At 44.1% G+C, this 20,014-nt stretch overlaps 1 protein-coding gene across 1 annotated transcript in view; it reads left to right on the top strand.

Annotated features, from left to right (window-relative positions):
• The first annotated feature begins 2,318 nt into the window (after nt 1-2,318).
• Nucleotides 2,319-20,014, top strand: part of LOC145350470 (WD repeat-containing protein 64-like) — a 115,974-nt gene continuing 98,278 nt past the window's right edge. The window contains exons 1-3 of the mRNA XM_080199670.1: nt 2,319-2,460; nt 8,906-9,036; nt 17,524-17,617. Of these exons, the coding sequence (XP_080055796.1) occupies nt 2,319-2,460; nt 8,906-9,036; nt 17,524-17,617 (367 nt within the window). The remainder of the gene's footprint in view (nt 2,461-8,905; nt 9,037-17,523; nt 17,618-20,014) is intronic.

Below are 20,014 nucleotides of genomic sequence, written 5' to 3'. Positions count from 1 at the left end.
AGACTGACCAGCAGAAAAATGAAATGAATAACACAAGCAGGCCTGGGCCAAACCTCCGAATGCAATGTCCTGTGTGTCTGTATTTGGAATGCTTTATTGGTGGGGGGGGTGGTGGAATGCTTTATTGTCATATCAGCTGGGGCAGGGGGGGTGTGGGGGCAGCCACAAAACAAAGTGGCAACTTGAGTTATTCATACAGCACGGCATTAATGATTTGTTTTTGCCATTGCCTATCCACAATGAGCCAGATTTTCACTCTTAGCCACAGCACTGGTTTCAATACAATCTTTTGACTTATCTCAGTCATGCCACTCTAAGGCTGTCACCTGTCTCATGCGTTTCCAACAACCCTTAATGATTATTTTAGATGCTCAGGTTAGGGAAGTGCTTTATAGGAGATAACATCCTCTTGCTGTGTTACATATTGAGAAGTTAACTGTTTGTATTACAGCATATCCCAGATAAAGTAAAATCTTCAAACATAACAGGTTTTGAAATTTTTTTTATGCTAATCATTAAATCCTTACAGTACAGAAGAAGGCCATTTGGCCCATCAAGTCTGCACTGACCACAATTCCACTTGTAAACCCAAATATTTACCCTGCTCATCCCCCGACGCTAAGGGGCAATTTAGCATGACCAATCAACCTAACCTGCACATCTTTAGAGGAAACTGGAGCGTCCGGAGGAAACTCATGGAGGCAACGTACAAACTCCACACAGTCACCCGGGGCTGGAGTTGAACCCGAGTCACTGACTCAATGAGGCCACAATGCCAACCACTGTGTCACTTCAAAGGTTGGTAATAGCACATGGTGTAATTTGTGTAGTAGACTTGTATTCAGGACTTGGAAGTCAATGGTGGAACACCAAAGACCAAACTGTAACTCTAGCGAATGGAATCACTGTATTTTAGAAATTCAATGTGTCTCACCATGCTCCTTGCTATCTATCTGATAGAAGATTTACACATTTCGCAGACATTTAAAAAATGCTGCCCATATAATAGTGTAGAGGAGAAGGCTGTTTTATGGTAACTTAAGGTGGTGGAGTCAGGCTCACAGAGGCCAGAGAGAAACCAATTTCTTTTTTTGCACTGTGGAGGCATGATGGTACAGTGGTTAGCACTGCTGCCTTACAGCGCCAGGGACCTAGCTTCGATTCCTGGCTTGGGTCACTGTCTGTGCTGACTCTACACGTTCTCCCCCTATTTGCATGCGTTTCCTCTGGATGCTCCAGTTTTGTCACACAGCCTAAAAAACATGCTGGTTAGGTGCATTGGCCATGCTAAATTCTCCCTCAGTGTACCTGAACAGGCACTGGAGTGTGGCGACTAGGGGAGTCTCACAGTAACTTCATTGTAGTGTTGATGTAAGCCTATTTGTGACACTAGTAAATAAACTTTAATGTACATTAAAAGATGGTTGACACATTGACAAGGATAATACTCCTGGACATGATATGTTGGAGAATGCTGTGGAAAAGGGGAAGGATACTCCCCTCCCTCTTTCACTCCCTCCCTCATCATTCCTTCCTTCGTTGTCTCCCTCACTCACTCTCATCCTCACTCACTCTCTCCCTGCCTCCCTCACCCTTCCCTCCCTCACTCACCCACTTCCTCACTCCCTCACCCCTCTCTCACTCCCTCACTCTCTCTCATTCACTCAGCTCCTCCCTCCCTCATTCACTCAGCCCATCCTTCTCTCACCCCCCTCCTTCCCTCACCACCTCCATCCCTTCCCTCATCCCCCGCCCTCCCTCCCATACTCTTTCCTCTCTCCCTCCCATACTCTTTCCTCTCTCCCATACTCTTTCCTCTTTCACTCACCCCCTCCCTTCCTCCTTCCCTTAGTTTCCCTCATTCACCCTCTCCTTTGCTCAGTCATTCCCTCACCCCCTCAGTACCCCCCTCCTTCATTCACCCTCCCCTTCCCTCACTTCTGCTCATCTGGCTGTCCCATGTAGATGGACTGAGGTCACAGATGATACCCATGTGACAATCAATGGCTGGGCCACACTGTGATTGGTCCAGGGAGGCTGGGTTGCTAGGGACAACAGGAGGAGGTGGGCTGCATCAGGGGAGGGGGGGGCGGGGGCAGAGGGAGGTCAGTGCCACATGCTCAGGTGTGTCAATGAGCCCTCATACTGGGCATGGCCTCTTCCAACTTACTGTCATCCTAACTTTTAATCTCCTGCATACCCAAATTGCACTCAGTCCCCAGGAGGGGAACATTTTATTTTAGTGGGAGGAGGATTTGTGGAATATTTCATCCATTCTGTAAAATCTAGCAAGGGCAGGTCAACAGGATCAGGCCAACATGGATTTCACAGACTACGACCTGGATGCCCCATTCCTTCTGCCCATCTTCAAGGACTGTGTGGATAAGTTCAACAATCTGGTCGCATTTATAGTGCGTACCATGAAAGCCATAGAAAGTAGCAAAAAGGTGCCAGATTTTGGTGAGCAAACTAATTTGTGTTTGTGGAATTATTGCAATAGATATTAATTAATTAATTCCTTACTTTAGGAGTGGACATTTGGTTAGGTTTGATCTCATGGTGGTCTGAAAGCATTTCCTATGCAGTTGCCTTAATCTTGTGCGCTGCCCCCTTTCAATTGCTCCAACAAATTCAGTGCTAAAAAAAAGTTTAAAGTCAGCTACACAGGTGGGTACCTTGTGGCCCACACACCCTCCTGTTCCCCCATCTCTAATTTTTGTTATTCCAATCATCTGTTCCAGTTGCCGATCTCCTTCAGTTTATTTTTCTTTCTAACACCGCGCTTTGCCCCTCTCTCCCTCATCCTTTATGTATAAAAAATAACGTTAGGGGAATCAAAGTTCCCCCCCAACCCGCTGTGTGGTGGCATCTTGAAGGGAATTGCTTGATAGAGCAGACGCAGCACGGTTTCATTAAAGGGAAGTCGTGTCTGACAAATTTACTGGAGTTCTATGAGGATGTGTCTAGGGCGGTGGACAGAGGAGAGCCGGTGGATGTGGTCTTTCTTGATTTTCAGAAGGCGTTTGACAAAGTACCTCACAAGAGGTTATTGCAGAAGGTCAGGGGACATGGAGTTGGGGGTAGGGTGTTAGCGTGGATAGAGGATTGGTTGTCAAATAGGAGGCAGAGAGTGGGGGTCAATGGGTGCTATTCGGATTGGCGGATGGTGACTAGTGGAGTGCCCCAGGGGTCGGTGCTGGGGCCTCAGCTTTTTACCATTTATATAGATGATCTGGAGGAGGGAACCGAGTGTAGGGTGTCGAAATTTGCGGATGACACCAAGATTGGGGGAACGGCAAATTGTGCGGAGGGTGTGGAGAGTCTGCAGAAGGATCTAGATAGGCTGGGCGAATGGGCCAGGAAATGGCAAATGGAATTTAATGTTGGCAAGTGTGAGGTGGTCCTCTTTGGAAGGAAGAATGGTAGGAAGGACTATTACTTACGTGGCGAAAAACTGCAGCAGGCGACGGTGCAGAGGGACCTCGGGGTCCTTGTGCATTAGTCGCAAAAACCCAGCTTGCAGGTGCAGCAGGTGGTCAGGAAGGCGAATGGGATGCTGGCCTTCATAGCGAAGGGGATTGAATATAAAAGTAGGGAGGTCTTGCTGCAGCTGTATAGGGCATTGGTGAGGCCGCAGCTGGAGTACTGTGTGCAGTTTTGGGCGCCGCACCTGCGCAAAGATATTTTGGCCTTGGAGGGAGTGCAGAGGAGGTTTACTAGGCTGATACCGGAGTTGAGGGGGTTGAGCTATGAGGAGAGGCTGAATGAACTAGGCTTGTACTCGTTAGAGTTTAGAAGAATGAGAGGAGATCTCATTGAGACGTATAAGATGATGAATGGGATGGATAGGATAGAGGTGGAGAGACTCTTCCCGCTCAAAAAAGACAGTAGGACTAGGGGGCACAGCCTCAAGATAAAGGGGGGGCGTTTTAGAACGGAGTTGAGGAAGAACTTCTTCACTCAAAGGGTGGTGAATCTCTGGAATTCTCTACCCGTTGAAGTGGTGGAGGCTGCCTCGCTAAATATTTTCAAGAAGCGGGTTGATGGGTTTTTGATAAGAGAGGAGATTAAGGGTTATGGGGAGAGGGCGGGAATGTGGAACTGAGCCACGACAGATCAGCCATGATCTTATTGAATGGCGGGGCAGGCTCGAAGGGCCAGATGGCCAACTCCTGCTCCTATTTCTTATGTTCTTATGTTCTTATGTGATATTCAAGTCAGTTCAGTTTTGGATGGCCTTTGAATTGCGAACTGGTTTAGGATTAGGGTTAGGGACTATACCTGCTATACCTGCTGGCTGTTTCTATGTTCTGCCCGCAATGCTAAGAATGAGGCAGGTGTGGAGATTCTTGTTTTCTGCTCTGTTCTCACCTGCATTCTTACCTGTTTGAGTCCCCAGGTTATGGGGTTGAAGAATCCGAGTATAGAAAGCAAGGCTGGGGGTGCTGCAAGGTTTGATGGTGCCACCTGTCAGATGAAATGCTGAACCGAAGTTCTGTTTTCCCTCTCAAGTGAGAGGAATATGTGTCATGGCATTATCCCAGAGAAGAGCAATAGCGTCATCCCTAGTGTCCTGACCGATATTCATCCCACAATCAACACCACAGCAACAGATTAGCTGGTCATTGCTGTTTGTGGGAGCTAGCTGTGCACAAAATGGTTGCCATATTTCCTTCATTACAAGAGTAACTGCATTTTAAAATACCTTGTTGGCCAAAAATGTTTTGAAGATGTGAAATGAGCTATATCAATGGCAGTCTCTCTTTTTGGAAGAACATGGTTGTGAACAGAGTGGATAGTCAGAAACATTTTCTTAGGGTGGAAGAGTCAATTACTAGGGGGCATAGGTTTAAGGTGTGAGGGGCAAGTTTTAAAGAAGGTGTACGAGGCAAGTTTTTTACACAGAGGGTAGTGGGTGCCTGGAGCTCACTGCCGGGGGAAGTAGTGGAAGCGGATACGATAGCGACTTTGAAGGAACAACTGGACAAATACATGAATAGGATGGGAATAGAGGGATATGGTTCCTGGAAGGGTAAGGTCTAGCCCAGACAGGCAGCATGGTCAGTCCAGGCTTAGAGGGCCGAAGGGTCTGTTCCTGTGCTGTAATTTTCTTTGTTCTTTGTTCCAACACTGACTTTGTAAGAAGTGGCAATTCTTTCCCCAGGAAGGTACACACTTAAACAATGGATTACTTGCAGCCTGGTTATGATGTTTGCAAGTGAAATGTATTAGCATTTCTGTTACATCTGGAAACAACATGTTTATTAGCCACATTTTTGAGAATACCTCCTTGAAACAAGTGTGACTGTGATGCATTGCATGGAACAACATTATACTATGTAACAGTAACGTACAAATCTGTTAACATCTCATTCTGGAACTGCTTTGCTATTTTAATAAAGTTGGTTACTTGTTTAAAACAAAACCTCTGTTCAAATTAATTGCTCTTAAATTGATTGGTTGCCTATGTATTGCATCCAAGGAGTCAAGACCAAATGCAATAGTTAGGCCAAGTAGTGTTAAAAGCCAGTGAATGGAGTTTTTCGGATGAGGTAGGGGAAACGGTGAAGGGAGGAGGGCAGTAGATGTGGATAACTGGATCCAGGCAAGACCGGAGTTAATGGATGAGGACTTGGGGGTCACAGTCTAAGAATGAGGGGTAAGCCATTCAGGGCTGAGATGTGGAAGAACTTCTTCACTCAAAGATTTGTGAACCTGTGGAATTCTCTACCACAGAAAGCTTTTGGGGCCACCTCATTAAATACACAGAACATAGAACATAACAGCGCAGAACAGGCCCTTCGGCCCACGATGTTGCGCCGACCAGTTAAAAAACGATGACCCACTAATCTAAACCAATCCCTTTTCGTCCATAAACCTATCCACGGATCTCTTAAACGCCCCCAAACTAGGCGCATTTACAACTGCAGCAGGCAGGGCATTCCAATCCCTCACCACCCTCTGGGTAAAGAACCTACCCCTGACATCCGTCCTATAACTTCCCCCCCTTAATTTAAAGCTATGCCCCCTCGTGCTAGCTTTCTCCATCCGAGGAAAAGGCTATCACTATACACCCTATCTAAACCTCTAATCATCTTATATGTTTCAATAAGATCCCCTCTTAGCCGCCTTCTTTCTAGCGAAAACAACCCCAAATCCCTCAGTCTCTCCTCATAGGACCTCCCCTCCATACCAGGCAACATCCTGGTAAACCTCCTCTGCACCCTCTCCAAAGCCTCCACATCCTTCCTATAATGTGGGGACCAGAACTGCACACAGTACTCCAAGTGTGGCCGCACCAGAGTTGTGTACAGTTGCAACATGACGCTGCGACTCCTAAATTCAATCCCCCTACCAATAAACGCCAAGACACCGTATGCCTTCTTAACAACCTTATCTACTTTATTCCCAACTTTCAGGGATCTATGTACACATACACCTAGATCCCTCTGTTCATCCACACTATTCAAAGTCCTCCCGTTAGCCTTATACTCAACACATCTGTTATTCCTACCAAAGTGAATTACCTCACACTTCTCCGCATTAAACTCCATCCGCCACCTCTCGGCCCAGCTCTGCAACCTATCTAAGTCTCCCTGCAAACTATGACACCCTTCCTCACAATCTACCACACCTCCGACTTTGTCATCAGCAAATTTACTAATCCACCCAAATATACCCTCATCCAGATCATTAATAAAAATTACAAACAGCAGTGGCCCCAAAACAGATCCCTGAGGCACACCACTCGTAACCGAACTCCAAGACGAATATTTACCATCAACCACCACCCTCTGTCTCCTATCAGCTAGCCAATTCCTGATCCAATTTCCTAGACTACCCTCAATCCCATACATCTGCATTTTCTGCAGAAGCCTACCATGGTGAACCTTATCAAACGCCTTACTAAAATCCATATATACCGCGTCAACTGCCTTACCCCCATCCAACTCCTTGGTCACTTTCTCAAAAAACTCAATAAGGTTAGTAAGGCATGACCTCCCCGCTACAAAACCATGCTGACTACCTCCAATCAATTCATTACTCTCCAAATAACTATAAATCCTATCCCTAATAATTTTTTCTAAAACCTTGCCCACAACAGAAGTAAGACTCACCGGTCTATAATTCCCGGGGAAGTCTCTGTTCCCTTTCTTAAACAATGGGACAACATTCGCTATCCTCCAATCTTCCGGTACTATATCAGAGACCAACGACGACCTGAAGATCAGAGCCAGAGGCTCTGCAATCACCTCTCTTGCCTCCCAGAGAATCCTAGGGTAAATCCCATCTGGACCAGGGGACTTATCTATTTTCAAACCCTCTAGAATATCCAGCACATCCCCCTTATCAACTGCAATACTGTCTATTTTACACCCCTGCAACCCAGTGTCCTCCTCAGCAATATTCATGTCCCCCTGCGTGAACACCGAAGAGAAATATTGGTTCAATGCCTCTCCAATCTCTTCCGGTTCCACACACAACTTCCCTCTACTGTCTGTAACTGGCCCTAATCTGCGTTCAAGAGGGAGCTGGACGTGGCCTTTGTGGCTAAAGGGATCAAGGAGCATGGAGAGAAAGTGGAAGTGGGATACACATTGAATGGTGGTGCACGCTCAAAGGGCTGAATGGCCCACTCCTGCACCTATTTTCTATGTTTCTATGTAGATGAGGGAGAATAAAAGAGTGAAGGAGAGGAAACATTATTTGGAAAAAAACGCCCTGAGGTTTAGACACCAATTATTCCTCAAAGAATGCTGGCAAAAACTGCTTTAGTCATTCATCCAATTTCTGTTTTGCTACCTGCAAATTAGCTGCCAAGTTGCCTGCATAGTGAGTGCATTTCAAATGTATTTCACTATGGGCCAGGAAATGGCAAATGGGCCAGGAACTGGCAAATGGAATTTAATGTTGGCAAGTGTGAGGTGGTCCACTTTGGTAGGAATAATGGTAGGAAGGATTATTACTTACGTGGAGAAAAACTGCAGCAGGCGGCGGTGCAGAGGGACCTCGGGGTCCTTGTGCATGAGTCGCAAAAACCCAGCTTGCAGGTGCAGCAGGTGGTCAGGAAGGCGAATGGGATGCTGGCCTTCATAGCGAGGGGGATTGAATATAAAAGTAGGGAGGTCTTGCTGCGGCTATATAGGGCATTGGTGAGGCCGCAGCTGGAGTACTGTGTGCAGTTTTGGGCGCCGTACTTATACAAGGATATTTTGGCCTTGGAGGGAGTGCGGAGGAGGTTTACTAGGCTGATACCGGAGTTGAGGGGGTTGAGCTATGAGGAGAGGCTGAATAAACTAGGCTTGTACTCGTTAGAGTTTAGAAGAATGAGGGGAGATCTCATTGAGACGTATAAGATGATGAATGGGATGGATAGGATAGAGGTGGAAAGACTCTTCCCGCTCAGAAAGGATAGTAGGACTAGGGGGCACAGCCTCAAGATAAAGGGGGGGCGGTTTAGAACAGAGTTGAGGAGGAACTTCTTCACTCAAAGGGTGGTGAATCTCTGGAATTCTCTGCCCGTTGAAGTGGTGGAGGCTACCTCGCTAAATATTTTTAAGACGCGGGTTGATGGGTTTTTGATAAGAGAGGGGATTAAGGGTTATGGGGAGAGGGCGGGAATGTGGAACTGAGCCACGACAGATCAGCCATGATCTTATTGAATGGCGGGGCAGGCTCGAAGGGCTAGATGGCCTACTCCTGCTCCTATTTCTTATGTTCTTATGTTCTTATTCATAAAACACTATGGGTTAACCTGAAAGCATAAATGATTCTTTGTAAATGTTTTTCTTTTTTCTATTTAAAAATGCTTGTTAAATAGAAACTGATTATCTTGTACATGATTTATAAGCGAGTTCTTTGTGCATACACAGGCAGACATCTTACAATGTATTCTTTTCAACAGAACCACCGACGTATGATGAGTTTTATAATACAGTACAAGATCTCTTTAATGATGAACTGAAATATGAGAATATAAAGGCAGTGTTTAGGAAGATTAACATTAACCTAGAAGCACCCATAGACTGGTGTGAAGTAAGTTTTTTTTATGGCATTTTATATTATGCAGGAAAAACTTTAACTTTTTTCAAGCAGTTGTGCACACTCCTTAAGTCTGGGTAATGGAAATTTCCACATCAGCTATAAGTACAACTTGAAGATCTGACAATTAGTTACTTCATTATTTTCCACCAAATTTCAGTATAATGTTTTAGTTAGTGATCTATACACAGCGTATTTGAACATAGATGCGCACTTTAAAAAAAAACGTCCTTAGTAACCATGGAACTGGGACCATTTTTTTCTTGATTATATATGGGTGGCCCGGACTTGGATAGAATGAGTGGGATTTCAAAGTTTGTGGATAATACAAAAATTGGCAGCATAGAAGATAGGGATGAGGATCGTAGCGGACCTCAGGAGAACATAGGCAGATTGCTGAGATGGACAGATGGCCCCAGCATCGCATATGTCAGCCTTCAACCAATTCAGTTAATTTCATATGATATCAAGAGATGGATACTGCAAAAGCTATGGGTCCTGACAATACTCTGGCAATAATACTGACACTTGTACTCTAAAACTAACGCTTCCCCCAGCCAAGCTGATCCAGTACAGCTACAATGTTGACATACACGGAGTTGTGTAGAAAATTTCTGTGGTACATCTTGTACACAAAAAACAGTACAAATCCTGCCCAGCCAAGGGCTGCTCCATCAGTCTACTCTCAACCATTCGTGAAGTAATGAAAACAATGCTATCAAGTGACACTTACTTGGCAACAACCTGTTCACTGACCCTCAGCTTGGGTTCTGCCAGCTCCTGACCTCATTACAGCGTGCTTCAAACATGAACAAGGGAGTAGAACTCGAGAGGTCAGGTGAGAATGACTGACCTTTACATTAAGGCAGCATTTGAATTAATGTGGCATCAAATGAGCCCCAGAGTAAAAACTGGAGCCAATGCGAATCTGGGGGAAAACTCTCTGCTGATTGGATGCATACCTGGTTGTGACTGTTGAAGGTCACTCATCTGTCTACCAGGACATCACTGCTGGAGTTCCTCAGGGTAGTGTCCTAGCCCAACCAGGTTCACCTGCTTCACCAATGACTTACCTTCCATTGTAAGGTCTGAATATTGATATTTTCACCAATAATGTTGATTATTGAGGAGGCACCATCCTCAAACACTGATATACTCCATATCCAGGCATGGGCTTGCAAGTGGCAAGTAAAATTCGCATTACACCAGTGCCAGGCAGCGGCTATCTCCAACATGGGAGAACCTAATCATTACTCTTGACATTCAATGGTATTACCATCACTGATGCCCTCACTATTAACATACTATTGAACTGAAATTGAACTGGACTAGCCATATAAATACTGTGGCTGCAAAAGCAGGTCAGAGGCCAGGAATGATGTGGTGAGCAACTCAACTCTTGACTCCCCAAAGTCTGTCCACTATCTACATGGCAAAAGTCAGGAATGTGATGGAATACTGTCCACTTGGCTGGATGAGTGCAGCTCCAACAACACCCAAGATGCTCAACAGCATCCAGCAGCTCGCTTATGGCACCCCATCTACAAGCATGCAATCAGTCCACCACCAATGGCAGCAGTGTGTACCATCTACAAGGTGCAATGCAGGAACTCATCAAGATTCTTATGTGGCACCTTCCAAACCCATTACCAGCTAGAAGGACAAGAGAAGCAGGTACATGGGAACATCACCACCTGGAGATACCCCACCTAGCCACTCACCATCCTGATTTGGACATATATTGTTCCTTCGCTTGATCAAAATCCTGGAAGTCACTCCCTAACAGAACTCTGAGTCTAGCTACACCACATAGACATAGAATCATAGAAAAACTGCAGCACAAACCGGCCCTTCGGCCCACAAGTTGCACCAATCATATCTCTACCTCCTAGGCTTACCTATAACCCTCAATTCTATTAAGTCCCATGTACTCATCCAGAAGTCTCTTAAAAGACCCTAATGAATTTGCCTCCACCACCACTGACGGCAGCCGATTTCACTCACCCACCACCCTCTGAGTGAAAAACTTACCCCTGACATCTTCTCTGTACCTACTCCCCAGCACCTTAAACCTGTGTCCTCTTGTGGCAGCCATTTCAGCCCTGGGTAACAGCCTCAGAGTCCACCTGATCAATACCTCTCATCATCTTATACACCTCTATCAGATTGCCTCTCATTCTTCGTCTCTCTAGGGAGAAAAGATTGAGCTCTCTCAACCTATCCTCATAAGGCATGCCACCCAATCCAGGTAACATCCTTGTAAATCTTCTCTGCACCCTTTCAATGGCTTCCACATCCTTCCTGTAATGAGGCGACCAGAACTGAGCACAGTACTCCAAGTGGGGTCTGACCAGAATCTTATACAGCTGCAGCATTACCTCCCGACTCCTAAACTCAGTTCCTCGATTGATGAAGGCCAGTACACCATACGCCTTCTTAACCACATCCTCTACCTGCAAAGCTGATTTGAGAGTCCTATGAACCCGGACCCCAAGGTCCTTCTGGTCTTCCAAACTGCTAAGAGTCTTACCCTTAATATTATATTCCTTCATCCCGTTTGACCTGTTAAAATGTACCACGACACATTTATCCGGGTTGAAGTCCATCTGCCACTTCTCCGCTCAATCTTGCATCCTATCTATGTCACGCTGCAACTTCTGACACCCCTCCAAACTATCCACAACACCTCTGACCTTCGTGTCATCAGCAAACTTACCAACCCATCCCTCCACTTCCTTATAAGAACATAAGAACATAAGAACATAAGAAATAGGAGCAGGAGTAGGCCATCTGGCCCTTCGAGCCTGCCCCGCCATTCAATAAGATCATGGCTGATCTGTCGTGGCTCAGTTCCACTTTCCCGCCCTCTCCCCATAACCCTTAATCCCCTCTCTTATCAAAAACCCATCAACCCGCTTCTTAAAAATATTTAGCGAGGCAGCCTCCACCACTTCAACGGGCAGAGAATTCCAGAGATTCACCACCCTTTGAGTGAAGAAGTTCCTCCTCAACTCCGTTCTGAACCGCCCCCCCTTTATCTTGAGGCTGTGCCCCCTAGTCCTACTGTCTTTTTTGAGCGGGAAGAGTCTTTCCACCTCTATCCTATCCATCCCATTCATCATCTTATACGTCTCAATGAGATCTCCCCTCATTCTTCTAAACTCTAACGAGTACAAGCCTAGTTTATTCAGCCTCTCCTCATAGCTCAACCCCCTCAACTCCGGTATCAGCCTAGTAAACCGGGTCATCCGGGTTATCCGGGTCATTTATAAAAATCACAAACAGCAAGGGTCCCAGAGCAGATTCCTGGGGCACTCCACTGGTGACCGACCTCCATGCAGAAAAAGACCCATCTACAACCACTCTCTGCCTTCTGTGGGCAAACTAGTTCTGGATCCACAAAGCAATGTCCCCTTTGATCCCATGCCCCCTCACTTTCTCAATAAGCCTTGCATGAGGGACCTTATCGAACGAATTCTTAAAATGTTATCTTCATACAGTTACTGCAGAGAAGCAATAATTAGGTCCATATAGACCACATCCACCGCTCTTCCTTCGTCAGTGTGTTTAGTCACATTTTCAGAAAACTCAACTAGGCTCGGAAGGCATGACCTGCCTTTAATAAAGCTGCACTGACTACTTTTGATCATACTATACTTCTCTAAATGTTTATGAATCCTGTCTCTCAGGATCTTTTGTATCAACTTACCAACCACTGAGGTTAGACTCACCGGTCGATAATTTCCTGGGCTATCTCTATTCCCTTTCTTGCATATAGGAACCACATTCGCAATCCTCCAATCCTCCGGAACCTCTCCCGTCTCCATCAATGACGCAAAGATCATCGCCAGTGGCTCTCTCTCCGCAGAAGTTAAAGATGGCAGCTCACCACCATTTTTTTCAAGGGACATTAGGGATGGGCAATAAATGCTGGCCTAGCCAGCAATATCCACATCCCATGAATGAATACAGAAAATGTGGTCCATATAACTTGGCTTAAATAAATGTGATGTGACACACTTTGGAAGAATTAAGAAGGAGGAGAAGTTTAAACTAAATTGTACTGTTAAAATATAATTCTAAGCAAGATGCAAGAGCAGAATCAACTAGGCAGTGGGCTGGATGAATAGAACACCTACAACATTCAAGAAATCTGACACTATTCAGGGAAGTGCAGCCCACTTGATCAGCATTCCACTAACTATTTTAAATGCCTAATTTCTCCGCTACTGGTGCACCGTGGCAGTAGTGTGCACCAACTACAGGATGCATTATAATAACTTACCAAGGCATCTTTGACAGCAGTTTCTAAACCTGCAACCTGTGAATAAAATTACTTTGCAGAAACAGCAGTGGTTCAGGCAAGTGACTCACTGTCAGGAAAATATATGGCGAAATCCAAGAAATTGGAATGTTTTCTGCTGGTTACATATTTTAAAACTGTGAGAACATGCAAGTTAATTGTGGTAGGGGCAGAGAGGCTGTATTAATGGAACTAGTGCACTTGAGATGATGATTAACTTCGTAATACTGCAAATGGACCTTCACCTAGAGCAAGTTAGTAGCAATGGGGGGCAAAACACGAATGGATTTGAATAAGCTGCTAAAGATTGAATGGAAGAGAAACAAGGTATGAGAGAGAGTGTGAAGAAAGGTTCATAAAGAAAGTATACTTTGCTTTTACACTTTGAAAGCTAAAACAAAGAAATGAGCTAATTATGTCTGAGTTCTAAACAAGCCAGGTCATATTATAGAAGATCAAAGGGAAAACCAGTATTTAAGGAGATGATTAAAGCTTATGCAGAGAGTTGTTTTTAGACTTCAGCCAACAGCAGGAATAGTTGCCTCCCTCCTTTCATGAAGTGTCAATGAAGAAAGCTTGCCTTGAAAAGAAGCAAACTGCTGGTTTTACTTCAGAAGCAACTTCAGAAAGGTGTAGCTGCCTTTAGTGGTGATGATTACTAGATTTTTATAGGTTCTAAAATCTGTAAGATGTTGTGGAACAATGTGAAGAGAGTTAGATCTGAAAGACGGTTAAATTAAGACTGTTTGAAACTTCTTAAACAAATGATACTGTGTATAACCATTGTCTTATTTAGCTTCTGGTCTCAACATTGAATTCAACAACTTCAGATGATTAGCTCTACCCCACCTTGACCCCTTTGTTTTAATTTTTTTTAACTGTTCTCTATCTTTTATTTCTTTATTGTCTTTATTTTTCTTTCCCCCTATTTTTACCTTCCTTTCCTTACCTTTTCTCCACCTTTTCTTCCCCTTTCTCTCTATTTTATCTCTCTCCCACCCATCTCCCCCCTCCCCCCACATCTTCACCTGTAACAGTTTACCCTCGGATTTCAGTTTCACTGTTGTTTGGCCATTCACACCTTCTATTCTCTCTATGGACTGCCGTTAGCAGCCTTACCTCTTCTTTCTGTGGCTAAGACTCATTGTTCATTCCCTCACCCTACAGTATAGATATCTCCTACATTCTACACTTTTTAGCTTTGACAAAGCGTCATCTGGACTCAAAACGTCAGCTCTTTTCTCTCCTCACAGATGCTGCCAGATCTGCTGAGATTTTCCAGTATTTTCTCTTTTGATATTATTTAATGTACTTTCACTTTACTTTATTGAGGCTTTTTCTAGTTCACAATTAGCATTTATTTTAATAATTCATCACACAACATCTGCGACATGATTCTGTGAATGTCAAATCTTTCCACATACTAAATTGCAAAAATACATCTGAGGCCAATTATTTCAAACTTCCATTCTAGGATTTGAACAATTCAGCATTTACCATTAGCCGTGTCTTTAACACTCGCCACCACCTTCTGTAGAGCAGTTAGCAATGGGTAACAAAAGCTGCCTTAGCTAGCAAATCTCACATCCATAAATGAATAAAAGAAAACGAGGAAGTTACACTAAATATTTACTGGGTTGGTATCAATGGGAGTATCATGTAATGTTCTCAGGACCACATTTAGGAGCGATATCGACGTATTGGAAAGGGTACAGGGGATCTTTATCATGAGATACTTTGTATCAGGATCTTCAGTTATTTGGAGAGATCGGAAATGCAAGGATTGTTCTCCTGAGAGTGGTAATTATTAAGGAGAAACCGAATTGAGATATTCAAAATTATGAGTGCTTTTGATGAGAGCAAGTAGAAATACATCTGACAAATGGGTGATTAACCCAAGACCTCTGATTTAAAATAATTAACAAAACAGCAATAAAGATAACCTTTTTCACACTGAGAATTGCTAAGCTAACAATGCACTACCCAATCTGATAGAGAAAGCAGATTCCATAAGAACTTTCAAACAGCAGTTGGCCATTGCTACAGATGGAAGAGAGACTGCACCTATTTATTATCTCTTACAACATGTCCATAACCATGGTGTTTGAATTACTTTAAAAGTATACTGTGGCTTGGTTTTGCAATCTCTTGGTTTTCATGATCCAATTTACTGAAAATCTGCAGCAAACACATAATGATTCACCCAGAATGTTAGTTTATTTCACGTAAAAATAAAACCCAGGGGAGGAGTATCCGCAACATCCCACGGACACACACAATAAAGATGGGCGATAGAAAAAATAGTTTTACAGTACAAGAACCATAGAAATGAATACTAGTTCATGTAATTTCCAGAGTCTGAGAAGGCAAAGTATAGAAGGTGTTTCCTTTGTGGTAGAGTTGTTCCAATGAGCTTTTTGTTGGAGATAACAATACATAAATCCTAAACAGGGAGGCATGGTGACACAGTGGTTAGCACTGCTGCCTCACAGCACTAGAGACCTGGGTTCAACTCCAGCATTGGGTCACTGTCTGTGTGGAATATGCGCATTCTCCCCATGTCTGGGTGGATTTCCTCCAGGTGCTCCGGTTTCCTCCCACAGCCCAAAGATGTGCGGGTTAGGTTGATTGGCCATGATAACTTGACCCTGGTGTCAGAGGGATTAGCAGGGTAAATGTGTGGGGTAATGGGACGAGGAATTTGGGTGGGACTGTGGTTAGTGCAGACTCGATGGGCTGAAAGGCCTTCTTCTGCACTGTAGGGATTCTATGAAATGAATGATGCTGCAGCACAATGGGCTTTATATGCTGAGACCGTTTGGCACGTTTGATCAGGGCCCTTTAAATTCAAGCAGGCTTTGTGGGGTTGAGAGGTGATAACCAACTGCTTACCCAGCTGGGTTGCTGCAGTCCTGTCTAAAGCAGCAGTCTGAGGATTTCTCAATTCTCAAAGACATATAGAGAGCTCAAAATGGTCACTTGGGTTATGTGATCTTTTTCTCCACAAGACTTCAAGGAGAAATTTTATCTGGAATTGGCTTTTATTTCAGGACTGATAGTGCCCCAGTCATTCATTGTTGAGTTACCATCCCTATTGAGGGAACTAGTGTTGGGAAGCCATTATCTAGGCAGACCTACTGACTTCACGAGCAATGCGAGCTTATTAAATGCAAATAACATCCCTTTGGTTCCCCCTTTGAAATGAGCTTGGACAGTTCCAGGAATGATATGGGTCTGTCAGCAGCTCTTTCTGATGTGTGAATGAATTTAAGAAGTGTGCACAATGAGGTGTGAGATTCCTGAAACTGAGAAAAAAATTCCTTAATTCCTCCAATTTCTGGTGGTAACTCCCAGATAAAGGGCCAATCATTTGGTCATGTGACTTGTGGCAGCCATCTTTTCCAGCTCAACAGAAAGTTTTGTTTTAAATTGCAAAGGAATAAAGATCTGGGTTTCTTTTCATGTTCCAGGAACTCAACAGCCATGTACTTAAAAAGTATTAAATTTGCTGCATTATGTGATAAAAGCTGGAGTTTGAGACTAAATTGAGTAGCTCTTTAAAAGACCCTGTTCAAACAGGTTAGGCTGAATGACCTTCCCTGCTACATGATTCTAGGTTATTTATTATTGTCATAAGTAGGCTTACATGAATACTGCAATGAAATTACTGTGAAAATTCCCTAGTTGCCACACTCTGGCGCCCGTTTGGGTACACTGAGGGAGAATTTAACATGGCCAATGCACTTAATCAGCACATCTTTTGGACTGTGGGAAGAAACTGAGCACCCAGAGGAAACCCACGCAGCCGCAGGGAGAACGTATAAACTCCACACAGACAGTAAGCTAAGCTGAGAATTGAACCAGGCACCTGGCACTGTGGGGCAGCAGTGCTAATCACAGTGCCATCATGCTGCCCTATAATTCTATGGTTTCCGTGCAGTGCTGAGATATGCAACAAGGTTTGACGGCAGATTCTGACAGCATGAAGAAAGCTTTTATGAACTTTACGTGAGGACTGAATAGCATTAGCTTTGGAAGGAATTGCCATTTTTCTTTTGATAAAGTAGAATTTCTCATCATCTCAATTATTACCAGCCATTTAGCTCATGAATTGTAACAATAGCAGTATTTGTAAGAAGTGTATGTTAATAATCATGTATTTTTGTTTTGTTATGCAGCTTTTTGGGTATTTTCCATCAGATGACAGTAATATCTTTGACATATTACCCATATTTTCGGTTTCAAAGCGACAACAAATTGAACTGGGAGAAGGTATTGTAATGGTTCCTACAGAATGATTTAGTTATTAAATTATGTTGATATTCATTTTGGTTTGAACGGTTGAGAAATAAATAAGTATAACAACTAATTTGCCATTGCTCAGTAACAGAATTATACTGTATCAGCAATTGTTGAGATAAAAGATGGCACTGAATTTACATTGAATTACACACGGAAATCCGTAATATGTTGATGTGCAAGATTTAATTTGGAGCTGAGTGGTGTCTTTTGATAACTTAGCTTAACTTAAACAAGCAATCATAGGTAATTGTATCAATTTTGTGTTTTGTATGACCTATCTGCCAAAAATAACTCGAAGATGAGAACATGCTTTTGTAATTCAGTTGGTTGGTGGTGGGGATTTGGCGGAGGGTGAGGGGGTGGCAGGGTAGAATCCCAAGAAACCGAGCACAAAGAGAAAGAACTTGCATTTACATAGCATCTTTTTACAGCCGCATAATATCACAAATCTAGTAGTAATTCCCGCTGGCTTCATGTTGCGCGGACCAGCGGGCAAATTTAAGGAGCCAACTGAATTCAACATAAAAGCCAATTTTGCATATTTAAATCATGAGTTGAATATGCTAATTTGCTTCCCACCTAGCGAGGGCATGAACTCGATGATGTTGCTGGCCAGGGGTGGGAAGAATCTCAAAGTGAGCCCTCCCCTGTGCAAATTGCATTATGGCCTCTGTCATGAGAGGCTCTGGCCATTAGGCGATTTGTGCCTGTGCGTGTGGGTCAAAGAATTGCCCCCAGCATGTCTGACATTGCAATACTTCTTTAGACACTCAGTGAAGTAGTTATTTGCCTGCTGTTTTTAGTCTAGGTTCTTTTTGCGGCTTAAATTGGGGTTTATGAGAACGTTTCTGTCTTTGCTGTAAAATACTGTTAAATGTTTGAGTTCAGCAGTTGAGGTCAGCTAGCTCAGCAGAGATGAGCAATAGAACCTGGAGTCTTCTTTGTCTGTATAATTGAGATGCTTGTTGTCTGGGAAGAGCTGAACCATTGCAAAATGTAATTGCGAATGCATTAATTTCTATTTTAGTGAAGTTTTGAAATGCTATTCTTTTTATTGGTTAATCTTTGGGGGAGATTTTGAGCTTGCACTCTCCACGGGCCAGGTCACCAGCACAAAGTCCAGAGAGAATCTGGAAATGCAATTCTCTACGGAGAGATCCCAATTTTCCTTGTCTCTTGCCAGTGGCATCACAAGGTTCAGGCCCACAAAGGACTGGAACCTCATTGAAGTAGATTCTAATGTATTTAAATGTTATAAATGCTCCCCCCCCCCCACCTCACTAAATATTAATACACAACAGGTTTGGCTGAACAAAAGACAGCTGACAGTCCAGGGACGCAGAGGTAAGTACAGGCCCTGCAGAGATGGACATGCCCGGTCACTACCCTGGCACTGCGCGCTAGCACAGGCTGACACACTGCCAATCTGGAAGTGCTAACACGTGCCAGTGGGCAGTGCCAAGTTTGGGCCTTAGTGGAAGCCCTATGGAGGAGGTGTTAATTTATGTGTGGGGGGAAGGCGGGGCACTGAGGGGGGTGGGGATGCTGGCGATGATTGTGAGGGGAGGAGAATGGGAATGCGAGCAATAATAGTGAGGGGGGGTGGTAGAGGATAGGAATGCTGCTGATGATTATTGGCAGGGAGAGATTTGGCACCCTGATACCTCTGTGGTGAAGGTGGGGGCGGGGTGCAGTCAAGATTTTATCTGATGAAGGCGCCCTTTAGAGATGGCACCCCAATCTCTGTTGAGTGAGTCTTGCCGGCTTTATAAGGCTCTTCCCCACCTGAGCGATGATATAAACCACACCCACTCTTTTTGGACGAAAGGGCTCAAAATCTGGAAGGAAAACTGGTCTGTAGAGCTGGGGAGCTTCACAGTAGTTTTCTGTCTGAGCTTCTGACATTTAAGTTTTGGTAAGATTCCCAATACACATAGGCATCAGCACGTTAATGTGTGCCTGGATTACTTTGGAATTATTGCCTTGTCGGGCCTCAAAGCTCTGTGTAAATCTTGTTCTTTATTGTGAAATTTGTGCTTGTTGAGATGATTGAATTTGGTACTATGGAATGGAAGACTTTCAACTTCAACCATTTGCCTGTGAGTGTTGCTCCCCTTTCATATCCTGTTGTTGACATTTGTCAGGGAATTGGTCAATTAGCCAATCTCCATCCTTCAAGTAACAAAGCCGATACTCTTGTTGGACCAACTAAACCCAAATCCATTCCTCACTTGCTCCAAACCAAATTCAAATTTCAATTGAATCCAAATTATGGTCCCCACAATAGAGGCAAATGAGGTTAAAGCTGACAAGAAATGCCCAAAGATGTGCGGGTTAAGTTGATTGGCCATGGTAAATTGCCCCATA

Source organism: Carcharhinus amblyrhynchos, chromosome 12, assembly GCF_965287045.1.
Source record: "Carcharhinus amblyrhynchos chromosome 12, sCarAmb.v2.hapA, whole genome shotgun sequence".
NCBI lineage: Eukaryota > Metazoa > Chordata > Chondrichthyes > Carcharhiniformes > Carcharhinidae > Carcharhinus > Carcharhinus amblyrhynchos.
The sequence above is the reverse complement of the archived record's forward strand: the minus strand, read 5'-3'. Positions and strand labels throughout refer to the sequence as shown.